Genomic DNA, 17,540 nt, shown 5'->3' with positions numbered 1-17,540 from the left:
GAAGGATGAGAATTTGAGTGGTCAATAATGAGAGTCGCTACCTGAGCACGTCACTATAATCTACCATAAAAGCGTTTAAATTATGTATGTTAACATTACCTATTGTAACAGCAAAGTGTTCATTTAAATTCAAAGTATTAGGATAAGTATCTGATGTGCTGAAAATATATTTTTATTTGCAAAGGTATATACTAAAGACTAATGACAGAGATGGGTCATGCGTTGTTCAGAGGCAACAATTTTTTCTAAATAATTGAGGATGTGTATATCAAATCTTCAATGCATTTGTTTAACACATTGATCACCAACTAGTTTTACATAAAATAGTTAAAAAACGATTATTTGTTTCTAAGGTATTATTTGATAGGTTATGTAAGAATATAATGTTTTTTTTCATTTTGATGATTTTTTTATGTAAATATTGGTTTTTATGATGTGCTGGCCACATGTGTCCGTCGCGGCGCCAACAAGTTAATTTATTATATTTTGCCGGTCACCTGTCCATATGTGTTGACGAGAGCATGGTGCCATTTCGAGGTCGAATTATGTTAGATAGTATAATAAACAGAAAAGGCACAAATACGGAATAAAAGTTTTCAAATTGGGTAGTATAATACCTGGATACACATAAACTGGAAATATACGTTATCACCGGCCTTCTTGCGCTCTTAGGCGGAGATGGCAGACCGTGATAATGTCATGGCCAAGAAGCGGGGGTGGGGGACAGAAACGCACGGTGTATTTTGTCGAGGCGTGTTTATTTTATCGTAGATACAGGGTAGTCGTTGGCGGTGGGTTGGTCATGGCGATTGTAATGTCGGTTTGGCGGGTTGCAGACGGGGCATCGCTGGCTGTTAGCTTGAGATCTTGTGGCTTGGGAGGCTTGATGCTTGCTTGGCGCCGACGCGATCTTGTTGGCTGGAGAATTGCAGATGCTGGCTGGGTTGGAGATGCTTTTAGCTTCGCGTCCGAGGCAAAGCTTGCTGTTCGGCGTCAGGGGTAAGAGAGTCAGGGCTTGCGGCTCGGCTGGAGAATCTGGAGATGCTTGTTGTTCGGGATCCGAGGCAAGAGAGAGCTTTTCGCGCCCATCCAACTGACAGATTCGCGCCGTCCTGTTCGTCACGTCGATCGCGAACGTCCCTGTTTTACCGACGGCGCTGTTTAGAGCGGCCGTTTTTGGTAGACCGTGTCTGTGTTTTGGCGGGAGCGTAGACGAATTCGAATTTCGGATTTTTTTGAGGCTCCGCTCGGCCGAGGGTTGCGAGAACCGCGAAGAGTGGACGTAGGCTGTGGTGTTTTGGGAAAGATGATGGTTCGGTCCGCCCTTTGAGATGGTCTCCTGTGGGAGACCTTCATCTGGTATCAACGTATACATACATTATAATCATTTTTGTATTTCTATTTTTTTATTATTTACATAATTTTTATAACTTACATTTTTATAATCTATTTAATTTTTATTTTTATATCAATAAGAACACATTTACAATTTAAAAGGAAAACTTTTTTTTTCATTATGTACATTCTTTACATTAGTGAGCCTATCTTTCGTTACTTTAAAGGAATATTCTCAGGCCAAGTGGCAGTAATATACAGAAGGGCCATGCCGGTCACCGCGTATCGAAAAATTCACTGCGCGCGTACTCGCCGGCGCTGTAGAACAACTCTAAGGTAGGTCTTTTTTGCCGGTCACCGGTGACCCCCGTGGCGATCAACGTGTTAAGTGACGTATCAACTTAATGCAGAAGGTACCTAAACAAATTACACAAAATTTTGAGGCAGACTGGATGGCTTGCTTGCTGTCTGCTTATGGGATGCACTTACACTTCTCCTGAAAAGGGATGAAAAACACTCAGACTGTGTTCGTTTAAATCATTTTTAGGACGCCAGGCTTTAGGGCAGTTGGACCGTTGGCCATAAATAAAGTGCTGGCATCGCAATAAAAATAAATAAGAGGATAAATTGACTCAACTGTATTTGTAGTATAGTATAAACCTCAGCATTAAATCATGAAATCATTTAACTATAAAAAAAAAATTATTACTGTGATATATAAATAAATAATTAATAATAATTATTATTAGTTAATATTTACTGGATCTGGCTTGACAATAATTCGTATCGCGTAAGTTTGAAAATCAACATGAAGAAAACCAACATTTTGTGGAACAGCATCTGTCCTAATTCAGATTTGGATGGGTAAAACATTGAGACTGTCGACAGCTTCAAATACTGAGGTTACACATCATGGGAGATGGCAATTTGCAAAGAGAGCTTGCCATCTGAATGGGAGGGAATTGCTAGAGCAATATTCAACTCAACACTGCGTCTGGGACTTACCACTCGGGCTTTAGTGTCAGAAGGGTGTAACTACAAAAACACAGTTTTGAGATAATCGAGAAACCAATTTATTTTTAGGTTCCAGAAGATATGAATTTGACAATATAATTGTATTGACTTTTTTGTTAGATATAAAATATACTATATGGAGTAAACAACAGTTTACTATAATTAACAAAAACAAAAGGTTATATATAATGGGATAAAATTATTGAATAAAATAAAATGGCACTCTTACATCCTTCTGACATTAACATAAATACCAAATGAGCCAATGAGAAATATTTTATACCTGAAGTGTTTGAGAATTACGTAATTCATGATAGGTACTGTCATTGAATTTAATCGTTGCCTTCCATGTCACTTTCCACTGGAAAATCACCAGAAAAAGCTGGAACCAAGTTTTTATAAAATGTGGAATATGGCTCATGAATTTATTTAGAATTGCATAGATCGATAGGATCTTTAAGCGTATGTGACTTAATCCGCAGTGGCTTAAAATACATAGGTTTCAAATTCTAATGGAATAAAGCCCAGCATTCCGACCCATAGGTGTAATATGGGTCTGATGAGGGTTTTGTATAACTTTATCTTAGTTTTCTTTGAGAGGAGTCTTGATCTGAAGTGTCTCTGTAAACAGTAATAAGATTTGTTTGCCAGAGTAATTCTTCTGCTAACTTCTTGTCTGATGTCGTTTTGAGGGGTAATGCGTGATCCCAGATATACGAACTCGTCGACCCTTTCGAACTGATACGTGTCAATTGTGAGTGGTGAGCTTGAAGGAGGCTCACTTGCAGGCATGTATTTAGTTTCTTCTTGATTGACCTGCAGTTCCATTTCTATGGCAGCTCTTTCCAGTGCGATAAATGCCTCTTTTAAGGTCTTGTTCTGATCTTGCCACTGTGTCTATATCATCGGCATAATGATAATGATACGTTAGTTATTTTAATATTAAGAAATCAATCAAGCATTACTTGGTTCATGCAATTGAAGGTTATTTTTGTAATTTACTGAAATAAAATGTATGACACTAAATCGAAAACTTTCAGTAAGTTGTCATACGTAACTGTCGTTTAATGCATAATGGCCAATATATAATGTAATCATTTTCTTTTTGTTCGTTATGTCATACCAAAATAGAAAAGTTTACTTCAAACCTATGATAATCCTATTATCATTCTTTTCAATTTTAAGATGTCTTGCAGCTGTTGGGTGACAGGTTTAGGTGCCTTGTCAAATCCCACCAAAGGCAGACCAGACGGCAATCGATTCATTTAATCGTGAATAGAAAAATTAAACTGCTAAATAAACTACCTTCAACGGCGGTATGCAGAAATCATTTTCTCCCAACAGACTACTCCGGAAGCAAGCAGGAATGTGTGGTATGTCATTCTCAAAACTTTATTCCCTATTATCAGATAATAGGGAATAGTACTTTTGACATTAATCTGAAAGAAGATGATGTTAAACACTTAAACAATAATTGTATTAAATTTAACCGCGTGATGCATCCGATGATTGTACTTAGAGCCCTTTTAAACCATCTTTAATTATTGACGTGACGATTCCTTGTAGTCCATTACAAATGCATTCTTTAACCAAAGTTGACTAACTCAAACATTTAAATATATACCCGATTCTGATAGCTAGATAAATTAATCCTACATTAGAGACTACAATCCACCCTGTGGACGTTACGCTTATTTGTACCTACCTAAATAATATGATTGGAGGTGCATAATATGTATCTATTATTACCAAATCGAAACGCAGGGCCCCAGCCAATGGTATGCGGCCGGTTCGGTCATTTAGAAAGCGCAGCGCAACAAGGGCCAGCCCCTGAAGGCCAAAGTCCCTTAGAAAGTCGCTTAGTAAACGACGTACGTGCCAGCGGGATAATCTGACGCCCACCCAGAATCAACAAACTCCACACCACCGTATTTCATGATGTATAATTAACTTTATTTCAGAGTGAGTTAGTTATTATGTGTTTACATTTTTTAAGTTTTTTAGTTTAGTTCAGAAGCGATCTGTGCACCCTTTCATTGTATCCAAGCAGCTCATGCAGCCTCATCAGTTATCACTCCAATTGGACCTGACTCGACTATGCACAACTGATGCATCAATTCTCAATCGATGCAAGAGTTACAAGCTGCCGCCTTTACATCAACCCAAACGAACTCCATTTTATTGGACGACTGATAAATACTATCCACACTATTTGTATACAAATCTTGGACAAACAAGATTATGAGCTAATAAAAACGTGGTAAAAATAACTGCACTGTGATCGAATAAATATATATCTTTAATAAATAGTACATTAAATTTAATAATACATCTCGAAAATGGAAGCAAACATAATTATTATGTGAATTTATGTATCAGTCATTTTCTTAAGAGACCTACATTAACTATATAATAAATGGGACAAATTCCCAAGAAATTAGAAATACCATTCAAAGACGACATAATCTTCTGGCAAAAAACATAGTGAATAGAACACTTTCGGTAATATTAAAAATAACAGTAGGTACATTGCATTGCGAGCATGTTTGAAAATTAAATATTACGTTAGTAACTTAATACTGAAATATGAAAATTAGTAGTAGGAAATTAATCATAAATCACTGGAATTGTTAAAGATCATGTATGCCGATTTCGTTCTGAAGTAAGCAGTGGGTCTATTCGAAGACGGACTAGACGTCGCGGGATATTTTGAATTTCTCAAAATCGATCTAGTACTTGCTTAAAAGGTCTGTCTCTGCGTCGTAGGTGTGGGTAGATCATCATCTCGGGTGAGATTCGAAGCCTATCTGTTAGGCTGCAAATCGAAGAATATGAAGTATTAAGATATTTCTGTAGAATACAGAAAAAATTCCTAGATGACTTAATGCGGTGCAAAATATTGAAGCTGAATTTCTTATAATTCATATTAGGGCCATGGATCGGTGGATGGACTTTTCAGTCCACCGGCGGCGTATACATTAAGACAACTGACAAATTGGATAAAAAAATATTTACCGATTCAGGACTCGAGCTGAAGTCGACGGTTCATTCATATCATATCTGGATCGGGGCTGTAAATCAGAAAAAAATACATTTAAAAGAATAATCATAAAAGAGTAATTTTAATTTATGTAATTAAAATTTAAAAATTGATCTTTTTAATTAAATTTTCGCCCAATGCGGGCATTGGTAACCATACGATTCCGCGTTAACATTGGGTGCATTCATTATCGGTTAGAAATATATGAATGCAAGGTTTCAATTATTTGAAGGTTATTGCTATATTTGAAATGTAATGTCATTATTACGTCCATTAATTGGCAATTTATGCTCTCTCGTGTTCTGACACTGACACTCGTGGGGCGATCATGTGTATTACTGTACTAGACTGACTAGCACTAGTTAGATATTATGAACATACATATTGTGTTTTGTGAATGCCAACAAAATCACATGACAAATTCGACATATTACAGTCGAGGTGCGTTGGTATGTGCGAACCGGCTAAAATATTTGTCAGACATTCGGGCAAACAATTAATACACCGCTTTTACTTGAAAAGAATGACACATATTGGGGTGTAGATTACCTCTGGATATAGATTTAGAAAATATTTTATGTCTTACGTTTCCTTTATCTCCTAACAATTCATTTGGGGTACTGTTTTTCAGGAGGTTGTTATAGTTAATATCTATAACAACCATCAAATCTATCTTTTGACCATGTCCAATCCTTATAAAATCATATGGGACTCTACAGAGTGGAAGGTTTGTATTAATAGATTTTTGTTTTTACAAGAAATGAAAAACAATGTGTTCTTGCCAGACCCATGATTCAAACCTGGGTCTATGACACTATAGGCCGACATGTAAGCCGCTAATTCTAAATAAATGGGTATTTATAGTGCGCCACTTGTAATCATCCAATGCGCTACCGTTAGATAGTCAATTCAATAGTCATTCAAAATGTTCTCACATTTCCTGGGATGCATGGGAATTTATATGGCTTTTAATCGTTAACTCCGGATAGTCCTCCTCAGGTAGGTTTTGACCAAAAAATGGCATTTCTTCCCTAGTACGAGCGTTTTATTTTCGCAATGTAATCTCGGAAATGTCATGTCTGAAAGAATAAACAAACCCAATGATACAAATGAAGCATACGCATGCATTAAGGCCGGGAATATACGGGCAACTTCGTGTTGCTGCTGCTGGCAGCAAATGTGTCAGCGGGAGCTGGAGATTACGAACGAATCTCAACTCATAACCAAAATGAATGTTGAAGGAGAAGCTGTGTTGTTGCTTGTGCTTTTAGTACGTAAAAGAAGACGTAGAAAAACTCGCAGATTTTGGATCTATTTATGCAACTACAGCAGGATGAAGATAAATTTTTCAATTATTTTAGAATGTCAACTTCGTCCTTTGATGAATTGGTTAACATTTTGAAAAGTAAAATACGTAAGAAAAACACCAACATGGGGAAAAGTATTACACTTGAGAAAAGGATTGCATCCACTTTAAGGTAAGCAAAACAAAATGTTGAATATGAAATTGTTTAATATGAATCAAAACTTTCAACTGTCGTTCTCAACTCACGCCCGGGCAAAAACGTCATGGTGAAACAGAAGACAATTAAAAAATATATTGTTTGCCTTGTTAGCATGGTATTTGTGTTAAAAATAATGCAATAGACATACTTGCTTAACTCTAGGGTTTTAAAAATGTATATTTTAGACCTTTTTTTAAGATGTATTGTTTTAAAATAGGGTAACCAACAGTTATTATACTAACAGTTAATCTTGTTTTATTTTCATAACCTTTTTCATAATTCTTAAGATATGTAGGTACATCATTCTTAAGTAGGTACCTACCTTCAATATACAAACACTACAGAAAAATACTTTTTATGTTATTTAAATTTGCAGATAATTTAATGGTACTTGAACAAAGTGTTTTAACAGAAAAATTAATATGCAGGAATATCTGATCAATATTTTTAATTGCACACTAGACGAACTTAATTGATTTAACGTATGCAATATAAATTCAAAAGAAATCTAACAGTTAAAAATAAATTTTAAGTAATAAGTAATTTTAAGTTGTGTAGGTAACGCCGTCATTACCATAGAATTATAGAATAGTTTATCGAAATAATTGGAGATGTAATTTCTGTATTTACGGAAATAAATAACATTGCAAGTTATTGCAATCCAACTAATTATATGTACATAACGATGGTGTATCACACTAAAATGAATATAAAAAAGTTAGACCTCCAATAGAAAAATAATTAACAAATATGGTCTCATACTTTTGTGTGGTCACCCGAGTGACCCTTTTTTAATCAAACAAATTATTTGATTTGAAGACCGCATGCTGAAAAGTCCTTTAACTCTATGGTCCATGGTCTAATGGTCCATCTATGGTCTAAGTATCTACATGCCCAGTCCTGGTTTAACTTATATACTTTATATTATCATTGTTACTTAACCTAACCTAACCTATTAAAAAATATATGTGAATACAGAAGAATCCTCAGAATGCGTAGAAATTGAATCGGGAGATACAGCATTATACATTGTAGAATTTTAGAAGAGGATTTACTTCAGGTTGTGTGGTCATTTTGAGCGTTTGTTGTGATAACGTTGAAGGACCAGCTAGGGGACCCGTGTAAAATCCATAAAATTGTCTTTCGTACGGAAATAGGGGACATACAGATAGGATTTTTTATTTTTTAAGGACATTTAGTATGTCTGCTTTGGCATTGAATTGGAATTCTTCCGTAATTTTTTTAAATTCCAAACATATTGATAAAAAAAATAGTTTGTCAGGATCCGCTTCACAGTCATTTGTATTTTTGCTCGCAGCTAATATCTGTTCCGATAATTTGTCTATTAAAGCGCTGGCTGCCTCCCTGCCTGCAGTTTTTGGTTTTTTTCGATTTATGTGGTTTTTGCTCGTTGATCTTTCCTTAGCAGTGTCATTAATTTATTCAGATATTATGTCATCCAAACTATCACACGAATGTGGTCTTTCCTCATATAACAGTTTCAAAAAGGTCAACTGTTGAAAATAAACATATTGTTTAACTTTTGAAGCAGCTGAACCACTTTTAACATTTTTAATTTTTTTTGAGTATCTGCTGTAGCAATCCCTTAGCATTTTCCATTTTTTTTAAGTGCCGCAGCTGTAATAATAGAAAAAATGTTACATTTTTATAGAACCATATAGATAAGATACTTATATTTATATCTATTATAAATCGAAAAAAAATGTTTGGTTGTTGTACCTAATAAACACGCGCGTTAACATCATTTCTCACGCCCTACTTCAATTATAGTTTATCAATTTAAGGCTACGGTCGTATGTAGTAGCTTAACCACTGGGGAATGCCAAAAGAAATGGCGTATTTCAAAAAAACACTACCTTATCCTTAGGTCAATAATTATTATAAAGCAATCATTATTCGTAGGATGTTTATCTCACTTGAATGGTCAAAGACATAGCTTATAATTAGTATCTTTATAATTATCTTCGAATGTGTTAATCTTGACCATTTTTTTAATAATAAAATGCCTAATTCTTGTCAAATTTGGGATCACAGAGATTTTCAATATAATTTTTTATCGTAAATATTTCACTATAATAATGTCGATATAAATTATACTGATGGTTTTATAAATGCGTTTAAAAATTAATAAATGTAAAAAATCTTAACACCTGCACTGCACATTTATGTACTGAAATATGACTATATTCTAAAACATTAGAGCGAGAGGTTTAAAAGAATAAATGTTTAAAATAAATATAAAGGAAATAAGGCTTCAAAATTATATAAATAGGTTATCTACAACGTTTAAGGAATGTCCAGGATCATGCTTTGAAAATAAAAAAAGCTCCATTTTGACCCACGCTGAGCACGTCCGCCCTTAAGAAAAATTTAACATACCTATATGTAAAAATCTCCGTTCGAAAAAGATGTTCGACGTATGTCACAAATAGGCGGATCATGTCTACAATGGATATATTTATCTTCATTGTTGTCATTTAAAATGAAGGAGAAATTTGTCAAAGGTTGCTTGAAACTGGATTAATGATTTTGAATTAAATTTGAATGAATTAAATGAAATTGGCTCATTCACCTGTAAGTAATGAAATTTTGTACTATTTGATATTGAAACATCAAATAAAGGATTTTGTAGGTACAAGAAAACTAAATCTTATGCTAAATATGTGGAAAGTGGAACTGTCATTCATCAAAATGCAGTGGATGGAAAAACAACAAAGAATAATTTGAGGTTATGATAAGTGAAATGAAAACTGTGTGCAGTGTTACCATGTCTACTGAAATTTCAGTAGATCTACTGATATTTTTTGATATTTTTGACAATATACTGAATCTACCGGTATTTTATGAAATCTACTGATATTGCTTCCTTCCATAAAATTCTCTTCTTCTTCTTCTTCTTTGTCCATATCCGCCCCTTAACTGGAGCATATGGACACCACGCGGTGCCTCCAAGAATCCCTGGCCCTTGCCAGTCTTCTTGCTTCGTTCCAGGTCAAACCAGCATCCTGTAGCTCCGCCGTATACACTCTATAGATAGTATTTAACGGCCTTCCAGGACGCCGGAATCCGGTCGGCTTGAAGAACAGGCAAGCCAGGTTGAGGTTCTCTTCTGGCATTCGCAGCACGTGGCCGAGCTATGTCCAACGTGTCCTCTTCACTCTCAGTGTGATGTGAGGCTGCTTGGTGGGTTCTCTTATCTCCTCGCTGCTCCTAAAGTCAAACCACCGCACACTCAGTATCCGTCGCAAACATCTGTTTTCGAAGCTCAGTATATGGTTGCTCTGAGCCTTCGTAAGGTGCCATGATTCGCTACCGTAAAGCAGCACCGTCAGAATGCAAGCGTCAAATAAGCGGCATTTGGTTTTGACTGAGTACAATCGTGAGTCCCAGACATTTCACATCGAGTTGAATCTTGCTCCGGCCATTCACATTCGGATAGCGAGCTCTTTCTGCAAAATGCCATCTCCCATAATGTGAACCCTCAGGTACGTGAAGCTGTCGACGCTCTCGATGTTTTGTCCATCGCTAATTAGATGGAAATCTGGATAAGGACAGGTGCTATTACACAAATGGTTGGTTTTCCTCATGTTGATTTTAAAACCAATGCGAGATGAGTTGTTATGCAACCTGTCAATTGTCTCTTGAATGGCCTCGATTGAGTTGTCCAATAGGACAGCGTCATCGGCGTATTTCAGGTCGCATAGCTTGTCTAATTCTGACACAGCATTCGCTATTCTCGTGCAGGCATTTGATTATGGCAATGATCTTGGGAGGGATCCCGTATGTTCCTAGTATCTTCCAGAGGGAGGGGCGGAGCGGACTGTCGAACGCCTTCTCATAATCCACAAAGCAGCAATCCATCGGACTGTTCAATTCATGGCTCTGCAGGAGAAGACATCGAAGGTTGTGGATTGTGTACACGCTCGACCTGGTAGAAACCCGGCCTATGTTTTACCTAAGGACGGGCATTATTGGGTCCCTTATTCTCATCAAGAGGATGTTTGCCAAAATTTTTCCCGTAACACAGAGTAACGTAATGCCTCGGTAATTGTCGCAGCTAAGAGGGTCACCTTTTTTATGAAGTGTGATGATTTTAAAAGGTGATTGACAAAATTGGTAACATGCGACCGGTGGCAAAATACGAAATTTTTCACATAAAAAAAAAAACAGGCCGACCATGAAAAACTGGTAACTTGCGGCCCGCGGCAAAATATTTCTCGTCTAAATTGAGAAACAGAAATCTACTGATATTTTGTCCAATATACTGAATCTTTTTTCCACATTCTACTCAAATTTAAAATTTTGTCACGTGAAGCGACATGGACGCAACGTAATGTAAGCTAAGCAAGGAAATAATCTCAGACCAAACCATATAGAATTGTAGATTTAGACGTCATGTAGATTTCCAATTAGCAAGGATGTCCGCCAAAGGTGACACAATCTCACCCAAACTATTTACATCCACTCTAGAAGATATATTTAGACGCATCGACTGGGAGAAGAGAGGAATCCTCATCAACGAAGAGTACCTCAGTCACCTGCGCTTTTCAGACGACATTGTTGTCTTTGCGGAAACTCAAGAAGAACTCCAGGGCATGATGCAAGAGCTCGCAAATAAAAGCTTGAAAGTAGGTTTAAAGATTAATGTCTCAATGACAAAAGTAATGATAAACCACTTCGCTGCTCCAAAAGGGATCTTCATCAACGGCAATCAAATCGAGAGGATCAACAGCTATGTCTACCTCGGACAGCAAATGTCTGTAGATGGAGGCATAGATGACGAGATTGCTCGAAGAGCCAAGCTAGCATGGAGTGCATTCAGGCGCTTAAGTAATATCTTCAAGAGCAACCTTCCAATATGCCTGAAGCGTAACATATTCAACCAACGTGTGCTACCAGTGCTAACATATGCTTGCAAAACATGGAGTTGCTCAACGTGGCATGGAACGGTGCATGTCTGGCATAATGCGTAAGGACCACAGAAAAAACCAATGGATAAGGAAGCAAGCAAGAGTGAGAGATATGATAGAGGTCAGCAAATTGATGAAATGGCGGTGGGCCGGACATATCGCACGGCGAACGGACAACTGCTGGATGAATACAGTCATTCAGTGGTACTCGAGGGACACTAAGCGGCCACGCCCCAAAACCCGCTGGATTGACGAACTTGTCAGGTTTGGTGGAAGTACGTGGCAGAGAAAAGCAAGGAACCGGAAGAGTGGAGGGAGCTGGGGGAGGCCTGAAAATATATATATAAAAATATAGAATACACACTGTTTATGCAGTACTTACAAGTGGAAAGTAATCCCATGTTCCTAGATGTATTTTGACATCGTTTTACCGAACAATATATTTTCCGAGTTTCTTGGAGATGTTTGACTGCCGTTTTGGCCATGCACTTGGTAAAACATTCCTCATTAAAATCGTTCGGCCGAATGATACGAAAGGTGAAACAATATTTGACGATTTCATTTCATTTGACCAGTCGCCAAAAATCTTAGTGAGTTAATAAAATCAAAGGTTTTGTTAATTGTTATTGTTTTGTCGAAATGTCAAAATAAGCGGACATCATAGACTAGTATACCTATATTCCAAAACTATGTCTATGGTTTTCTGAAACTTTACAATATTTTTAGGTAGGAGGTAAAAAAATCTATCGGAAGAAGGAAACATATTTAAATAGAAAATTTGACAAGTGATGATAGTGGGTAAATTATAATATTAAAATTATAATTTATTATTATCATGATGTCTCGCAAATATTTTTGTTTATTACCACAATGCTCTATTTATTGTCTATTGCTTGAAAAATGAAAACAAAGAACTGTCAGATGTCAGTTTGACAATTGATATTGTCGAGGCGGGTCGATTTGTGTGCACTTTATACTTTTTACCTGATTTATATTATTAAATAATGCCATTGCTCTTTGCAGATGATATTGTTATACTCTCACAAGACCCGAAAGACCTCCAAGGTAGAATGCAAGAACTCGCGGATGTCAGTCAAACGGTCGGTCTAAAGATAAATGTCTCAAAGACAAAAGTGATGAGGAACTGTTTTTCGGACCCTGCGATTATCTGTATTTCTGACACCCAACTCGAGCAAGTCAGCAGCTACGTCTATCTCGGACAGCATGTGTCCATAGACGGAAGCATGCACGATGAAATTGCTCGAAGAACAAAGCTGGGATGGAGTGCTTTCGGACGTCTGAATATTATCTTCAAGAGTGACCTACCATTATGTCTTAAGCGTAGGGTGTTCAACCAATGTGTGCTACCCGTGCTCACGTATGGCTGCGAGACGTGGACCCTCAACACGAGAGATGTCCAAAGGCTAAGAGTCACACAGCGAGGCATGGAGAGGTGCATGTTGGGCATCACGCGAAAGGACCGTAAGAGGAACGAATGGGTTCGGAAGCAGACAAGAGTACGCGATGTAATAGACGTTGCCAAACAGCTGAAATGGAGATGGGCGGGGCACATTGCTCGCCGAAAGGACGGCCGCTGGACAAATGCCGTCATCCAGTGGTACCCAAGGGGTACGAAATGGCCACAGGGTCGCCCTAAAAGCCGCTGGATTGACCAACCGGTAAAGTTCGGCGGAAATACGTGGCAGCGAACGACACAGGACCGAGAGAGTTGGAGAAAGCTTGGGGAGGCCTTCATCCAGCAGTGGATTGACCCCGGCTGATGATGAAATAATGCCAAGAGCAAGGAATTTTCCTGAATTAGAACGGGTAAGCGAAAAAAACTTTTGTAATAATTAATTGCATACATTTATTTTGATTCTTAATTAATACACAAGTATTTTTTTGACGATTTTGTATTTTTCTAAGATTGTAAAAGACATTTAGAAGTAAATTAGTAAGATTATTTAGAATGTCAGTTTCTGTAGCATAACAGTGTTCCGTAACTTAGCGTAAATACTTAATTATGTTACCGAATCAGTGAAATTCATATTTGAAATTTGTCTCCCGTTAAGTAAAAAATCCCACGCATAACTAAATTTGTATTTTTCTTTATTTTCAGAGCAGTGCCAATGACGCACTCCAAAGACGGGGAAGAGCGCCGGCCAGAGACGTGGTCCGCGACCAGCCGGATGTGATGGTCAACGACCAGCCCCTCCGCGACCAGCCCCTCGCATATCAGCCCTTCGCAGAGTCGCCATCGGTCCATAGAGTAAGCAATTTTCTATATATGTTTTCTAATATATTTATGTAGGTTTTTTAACAACATTAGGATTGTTGTTTATTAAACATTTTCTGTTCCATTTTTGGCATAATTTAATATCTATATTTTGTGACGGTGCCTGTGATTTTTTTTCTGTAAAATATCATTCAAACTTAAACCGTATTATTGTGGTACTATAATTTTTTCACTGCTAAAAATGTATTTTTCTTTATTTTCAGAACCCTGTGGTGAGTATGATCCATTATTGGGAAGGATTAGGGGCCAGAGAGGTGGTGGAGCTGATGATGCGACACCAACCGGCATCGCCACAGGTGGTTACAAGGGAAGTACTGCCCCCCCCCCCCCCTGAAGAACCACAGCCATGGGTAGTTCTGATGGATAATATAGAGGAACAGCAAGGGGAAGTACAACCCCACCCCGGAGAGCCACAGCCATTGGTGGCGAGGGTAAGCAATTTTTTAAAATTAAATATATATAAGTAGTTTTTTTTAGAAGTTATACTTCTTTAGGCGCGTTTGGGAAAACAGGTCAGAGTGTATTTTTGGCGTGTGACACGCTGATGTAACACATAATTTATTTTGTTTGTATTATAATTTATATTGCATTCGGGTTGCGTAATGCTTTGAAATATTTATCGTTGTGTTAAGCGGATTCAAATTATTTGTTTCTGTTATTTTTAATATAATTTATATTTTTATTCGAAAACAAATATTGGTGTGCCGTCTTGAAAGTTAAATCCGAATGTAAATGGTATTGTTGAAAATTATCTATCACACGATAGCCGGGTAATCAAAGGTAGTCATCATGTTCGTTTAGAGCAGGGGTTGACAAACTTTTTCGTCAAAGGGACAATTTTTTGAACAAAATTAGTATTGTTTTTTAAACATTTAAAGCCCCATCGCCATATTATTATCGTATGTGTAGTTTGCAATACTTTTCTATTATATATTGCGACATTTTTTAATAACTCTAGCACAGGCCGATGTACACATTCCAGTAAATAAATCATACAATAATTGTCTGTATACTTTTACCTCTATATGAGTGCACTCGCAGAAACACTGCAAGCATTGCTATCGACTTAAATATAATCTGGACAGTATTTTGCTCAATTTAATTAAAACTGCATTTAAACATTGTGCATTTATTTACAGGCAGGTGTGTGTCGGTCTATACTAAAAAACTGACTCTTAATTATTTGATAATATCACTTACAACATGCTTTTCTTTGTTACAGAGTAGGGGACGGCCGTGGCTAGTGCCAAATGGTGAGCCGAGGCCAATGAGAAGACGGGTTCGGCGAAGCCCGGAGTTCACGGGAGTAAGTTATTATTTTAATTTTTTTGATAATCATTAAGTGCATGGTTGTAATGTCTAACAAAAATATTTGATACCTAGCTAATTTACAAGCATAAATCTTCGATCAGCATTGTCTTGCGGAGATGTTTTTGCCAACTTTTCTGATTATCTTGTCAAATATAGTGGCACACGAGTGATAATTGAGCCCTTCTCTGGAAAAATAGCATTATCCTTATTCTTAAATATTTATGATTTAAACTCTAATACTCCTAATGCGATCTGTTGTCGAGATTAGTCATCAATAACTAGGGATCAATATGAATTGTGTGTTGTGCTGTTGTATACATTCTTTAGAGTTTTAAAGCTAAAAGTCTAATGTTCCTATTTCTTTTTTTTCAGGTATATGAAACCCGTGGCTGGGTGAAGCGTAATCGGGTGGAAGTAATAGTTATCTCAGACTCAGACTAAATGCGCCCTCCTGAACCTGCCAGTCCATGAAAGACGAGAATGAAGACTTTAAAGAATTTACAAGACTACTTAGTTATTATTATATTGTTAATGTTTAGAAAGTTATCAAACACTTGAATTTATAATTTTAAGAATTTTTTGATTAGCAATACTGTTCTTGTCATAATTTAAGATATTATATTTAAATACTTACAATTTACTACTAGGTGTGTGATATTAATATAATTATTAAATATCTAGTTTTTATAGTCAATTTTGAATTACCTTGCCATTTAATATATGATAAAATCTAGACTGTCGATAGTAGATAAATAAATATATAGTATGGAACTTATTTACTGTGATCGAATGTCTCGTTTTAGTAGACATTGTTTATGAAGTACAAAGACCTAATAAAGTATTTTCTTATTATTTATCGAATCAATTACCAATTCCTAGAATGATGCCTTATCTGTTATATTGTTGTTATATTAAAAACTCTAATAAACTTTTGCAATTATTTTCTGCCTTCTTATTTCACATTCCATTTCCCTTTTGATATACATATTCTTTAAATATCGACTGTCAATTTTGGCGTCTGATTATAAAAACCGATAATTCAATAACAGATATTCACGGTTGTTTGTTATCGTAATGAATTTTTGGGTCTCCACTGTGTGTTCTTCTTCCTCTTTTGAGAATTGGCTCTGCAACGAGCCCAAAACATCAGCAAAAGAAGGAGGACGAACATGCGGAGGAAACTCAAAAATCTATTGTGATCAATAATAGTGGTAAATGATGTTTTTCTGCGTCAAGTGTAACTGATTGGTTTTTACATTAGTTTTTTCTTTTATTTTCAAACTAGGACAGTATGCCCATTTCTATTAACTGATGAAGGCTTTTTTTCAATAAATACATGACAAATTTATTTATATCATTTTAAATAATTGGTTTCTATAAATCGTTTTTAAATATTTTGTTCATAATGTGAATTTGCACAATATGTTTTGTTAGGTTTTAATCGATATGACGTGTGACTTATCGGTTTTTGTTATGAGACGCCTGATTTCTTGATGAAAAAACATTGTAGTAATTGAAATAAAACACAATATTCGAACCATATGACAAGAATCCACAGAGCACTGAAAGCTGGTTCGAACTGGTCAAGAAATTTAGTAACTAAACATGTATAAACGACAAATTTAGTCGAGTCGATCCATTTTTTTGGTTGAGTAACGAATACGAGACAAGCCTGAACAACGTTATCTTTAGTCAAGTTCATTAGTTGTCGTAGAATTTCTTCCTCCCATTCTTCTAATATATAAAGCTATTAACTTTTTTTTTTAATTATACAAATTTCAATAAAAAGAATATTTATTCTTGAACTCCGTGAGTTATTCGTTGAATTCATTATTTGTTTTTGCTTTGTTACACTGTGCTTTGTTCATTTTGACACGTCACTCACTGACCTTGACTAACACTGACTTGTGACTGAAATAAATATAATCATAATAATAATTATTTACCAACTCAACATTCACAAAATTTATTTATTTATTGATATATTATTTTACTCATAATTATAGCCTCAAATTTTGATACACAATCTTTACAATGAAAAATAAACATACACTCCAATATAAATAAAGTTTTTTGAATAACGTTAGGACAGTTAACAGAAACACATT

General features: G+C 36.2%; 2 protein-coding genes across 9 annotated transcripts; one reads left to right on the top strand and one right to left on the bottom strand.

The window, feature by feature from the left end:
• Nucleotides 1-716: 716 nt before the first annotated feature.
• Nucleotides 717-12,497, bottom strand: LOC147079969 (uncharacterized). Of its 8 annotated transcripts, none has more exons than XR_015070662.1 (6): nucleotides 12,208-12,497; nucleotides 7,950-8,532; nucleotides 6,325-6,468; nucleotides 5,365-5,420; nucleotides 3,655-3,788; nucleotides 717-1,356 (listed from the first exon to the last, which is right to left on the bottom strand). XR_015070662.1 is itself a non-coding variant. In XM_085947291.1 (6 exons), the coding sequence occupies exon 6, from the start codon at nucleotides 1,373-1,375 to the stop codon at nucleotides 758-760; it is 618 nt and encodes a 205-aa protein (XP_085803417.1). In that variant the 5' UTR covers nucleotides 1,376-1,831; nucleotides 3,655-3,788; nucleotides 5,365-5,420; nucleotides 6,325-6,468; nucleotides 7,950-8,532; nucleotides 12,208-12,476; the 3' UTR covers nucleotides 717-757. The 8 variants fall into 8 exon arrangements, 5 of the variants coding, with proteins under 5 accessions (XP_085803417.1, XP_085803409.1, XP_085803426.1 ...); XM_085947291.1 differs by having other exon boundaries at nucleotides 717-1,831; nucleotides 12,208-12,476; XR_015070661.1 differs by having other exon boundaries at nucleotides 6,325-8,532; nucleotides 12,208-12,476.
• Nucleotides 12,498-12,751: 254 nt separating this feature from the next.
• LOC147079968 (uncharacterized) lies at nucleotides 12,752-16,370 on the top strand. The gene is made up of 5 exons (XM_085952820.1): nucleotides 12,752-13,652; nucleotides 13,945-14,094; nucleotides 14,325-14,552; nucleotides 15,344-15,427; nucleotides 15,805-16,370. The coding sequence occupies exons 1-5, from the start codon at nucleotides 13,617-13,619 to the stop codon at nucleotides 15,871-15,873; spliced, it is 567 nt and encodes a 188-aa protein (XP_085808946.1). The 5' UTR covers nucleotides 12,752-13,616; the 3' UTR covers nucleotides 15,874-16,370.
• Nucleotides 16,371-17,540: the final 1,170 nt, after the last annotated feature.

This window comes from Rhyacophila brunnea, unplaced genomic scaffold (genome assembly GCF_057557595.1).
Source record: "Rhyacophila brunnea isolate RB1 unplaced genomic scaffold, BYU_Rbru_1.0 scaffold_1, whole genome shotgun sequence".
Classification (NCBI taxonomy): domain Eukaryota; kingdom Metazoa; phylum Arthropoda; class Insecta; order Trichoptera; family Rhyacophilidae; genus Rhyacophila; species Rhyacophila brunnea.
The sequence above is the reverse complement of the archived record's forward strand: the minus strand, read 5'-3'. Positions and strand labels throughout refer to the sequence as shown.

What these genes read in the sequence shown, in the direction of transcription:
- LOC147079968 (XM_085952820.1), top strand. Translation starts at nt 13,617, where the DNA reads ATGCCAAGAGCAAGGAATTTTCCTGAATTAGAACGG. An exon ending in ATTTTCCTGAATTAGAACGG is followed by an intron (nt 13,653 to 13,944) that starts GTAAGCGAAAAA and finishes CTTTATTTTCAG; the next exon opens with AGCAGTGCCAATGACGCACT. An exon ending in AGTCGCCATCGGTCCATAGA is followed by an intron (nt 14,095 to 14,324) that starts GTAAGCAATTTT and finishes CTTTATTTTCAG; the next exon opens with AACCCTGTGGTGAGTATGAT.
- LOC147079969 (XM_085947283.1), bottom strand. Translation starts at nt 1,375, where the DNA reads ATGTATACGTTGATACCAGATGAAGGTCTCCCACAGGAGACCATCTCA.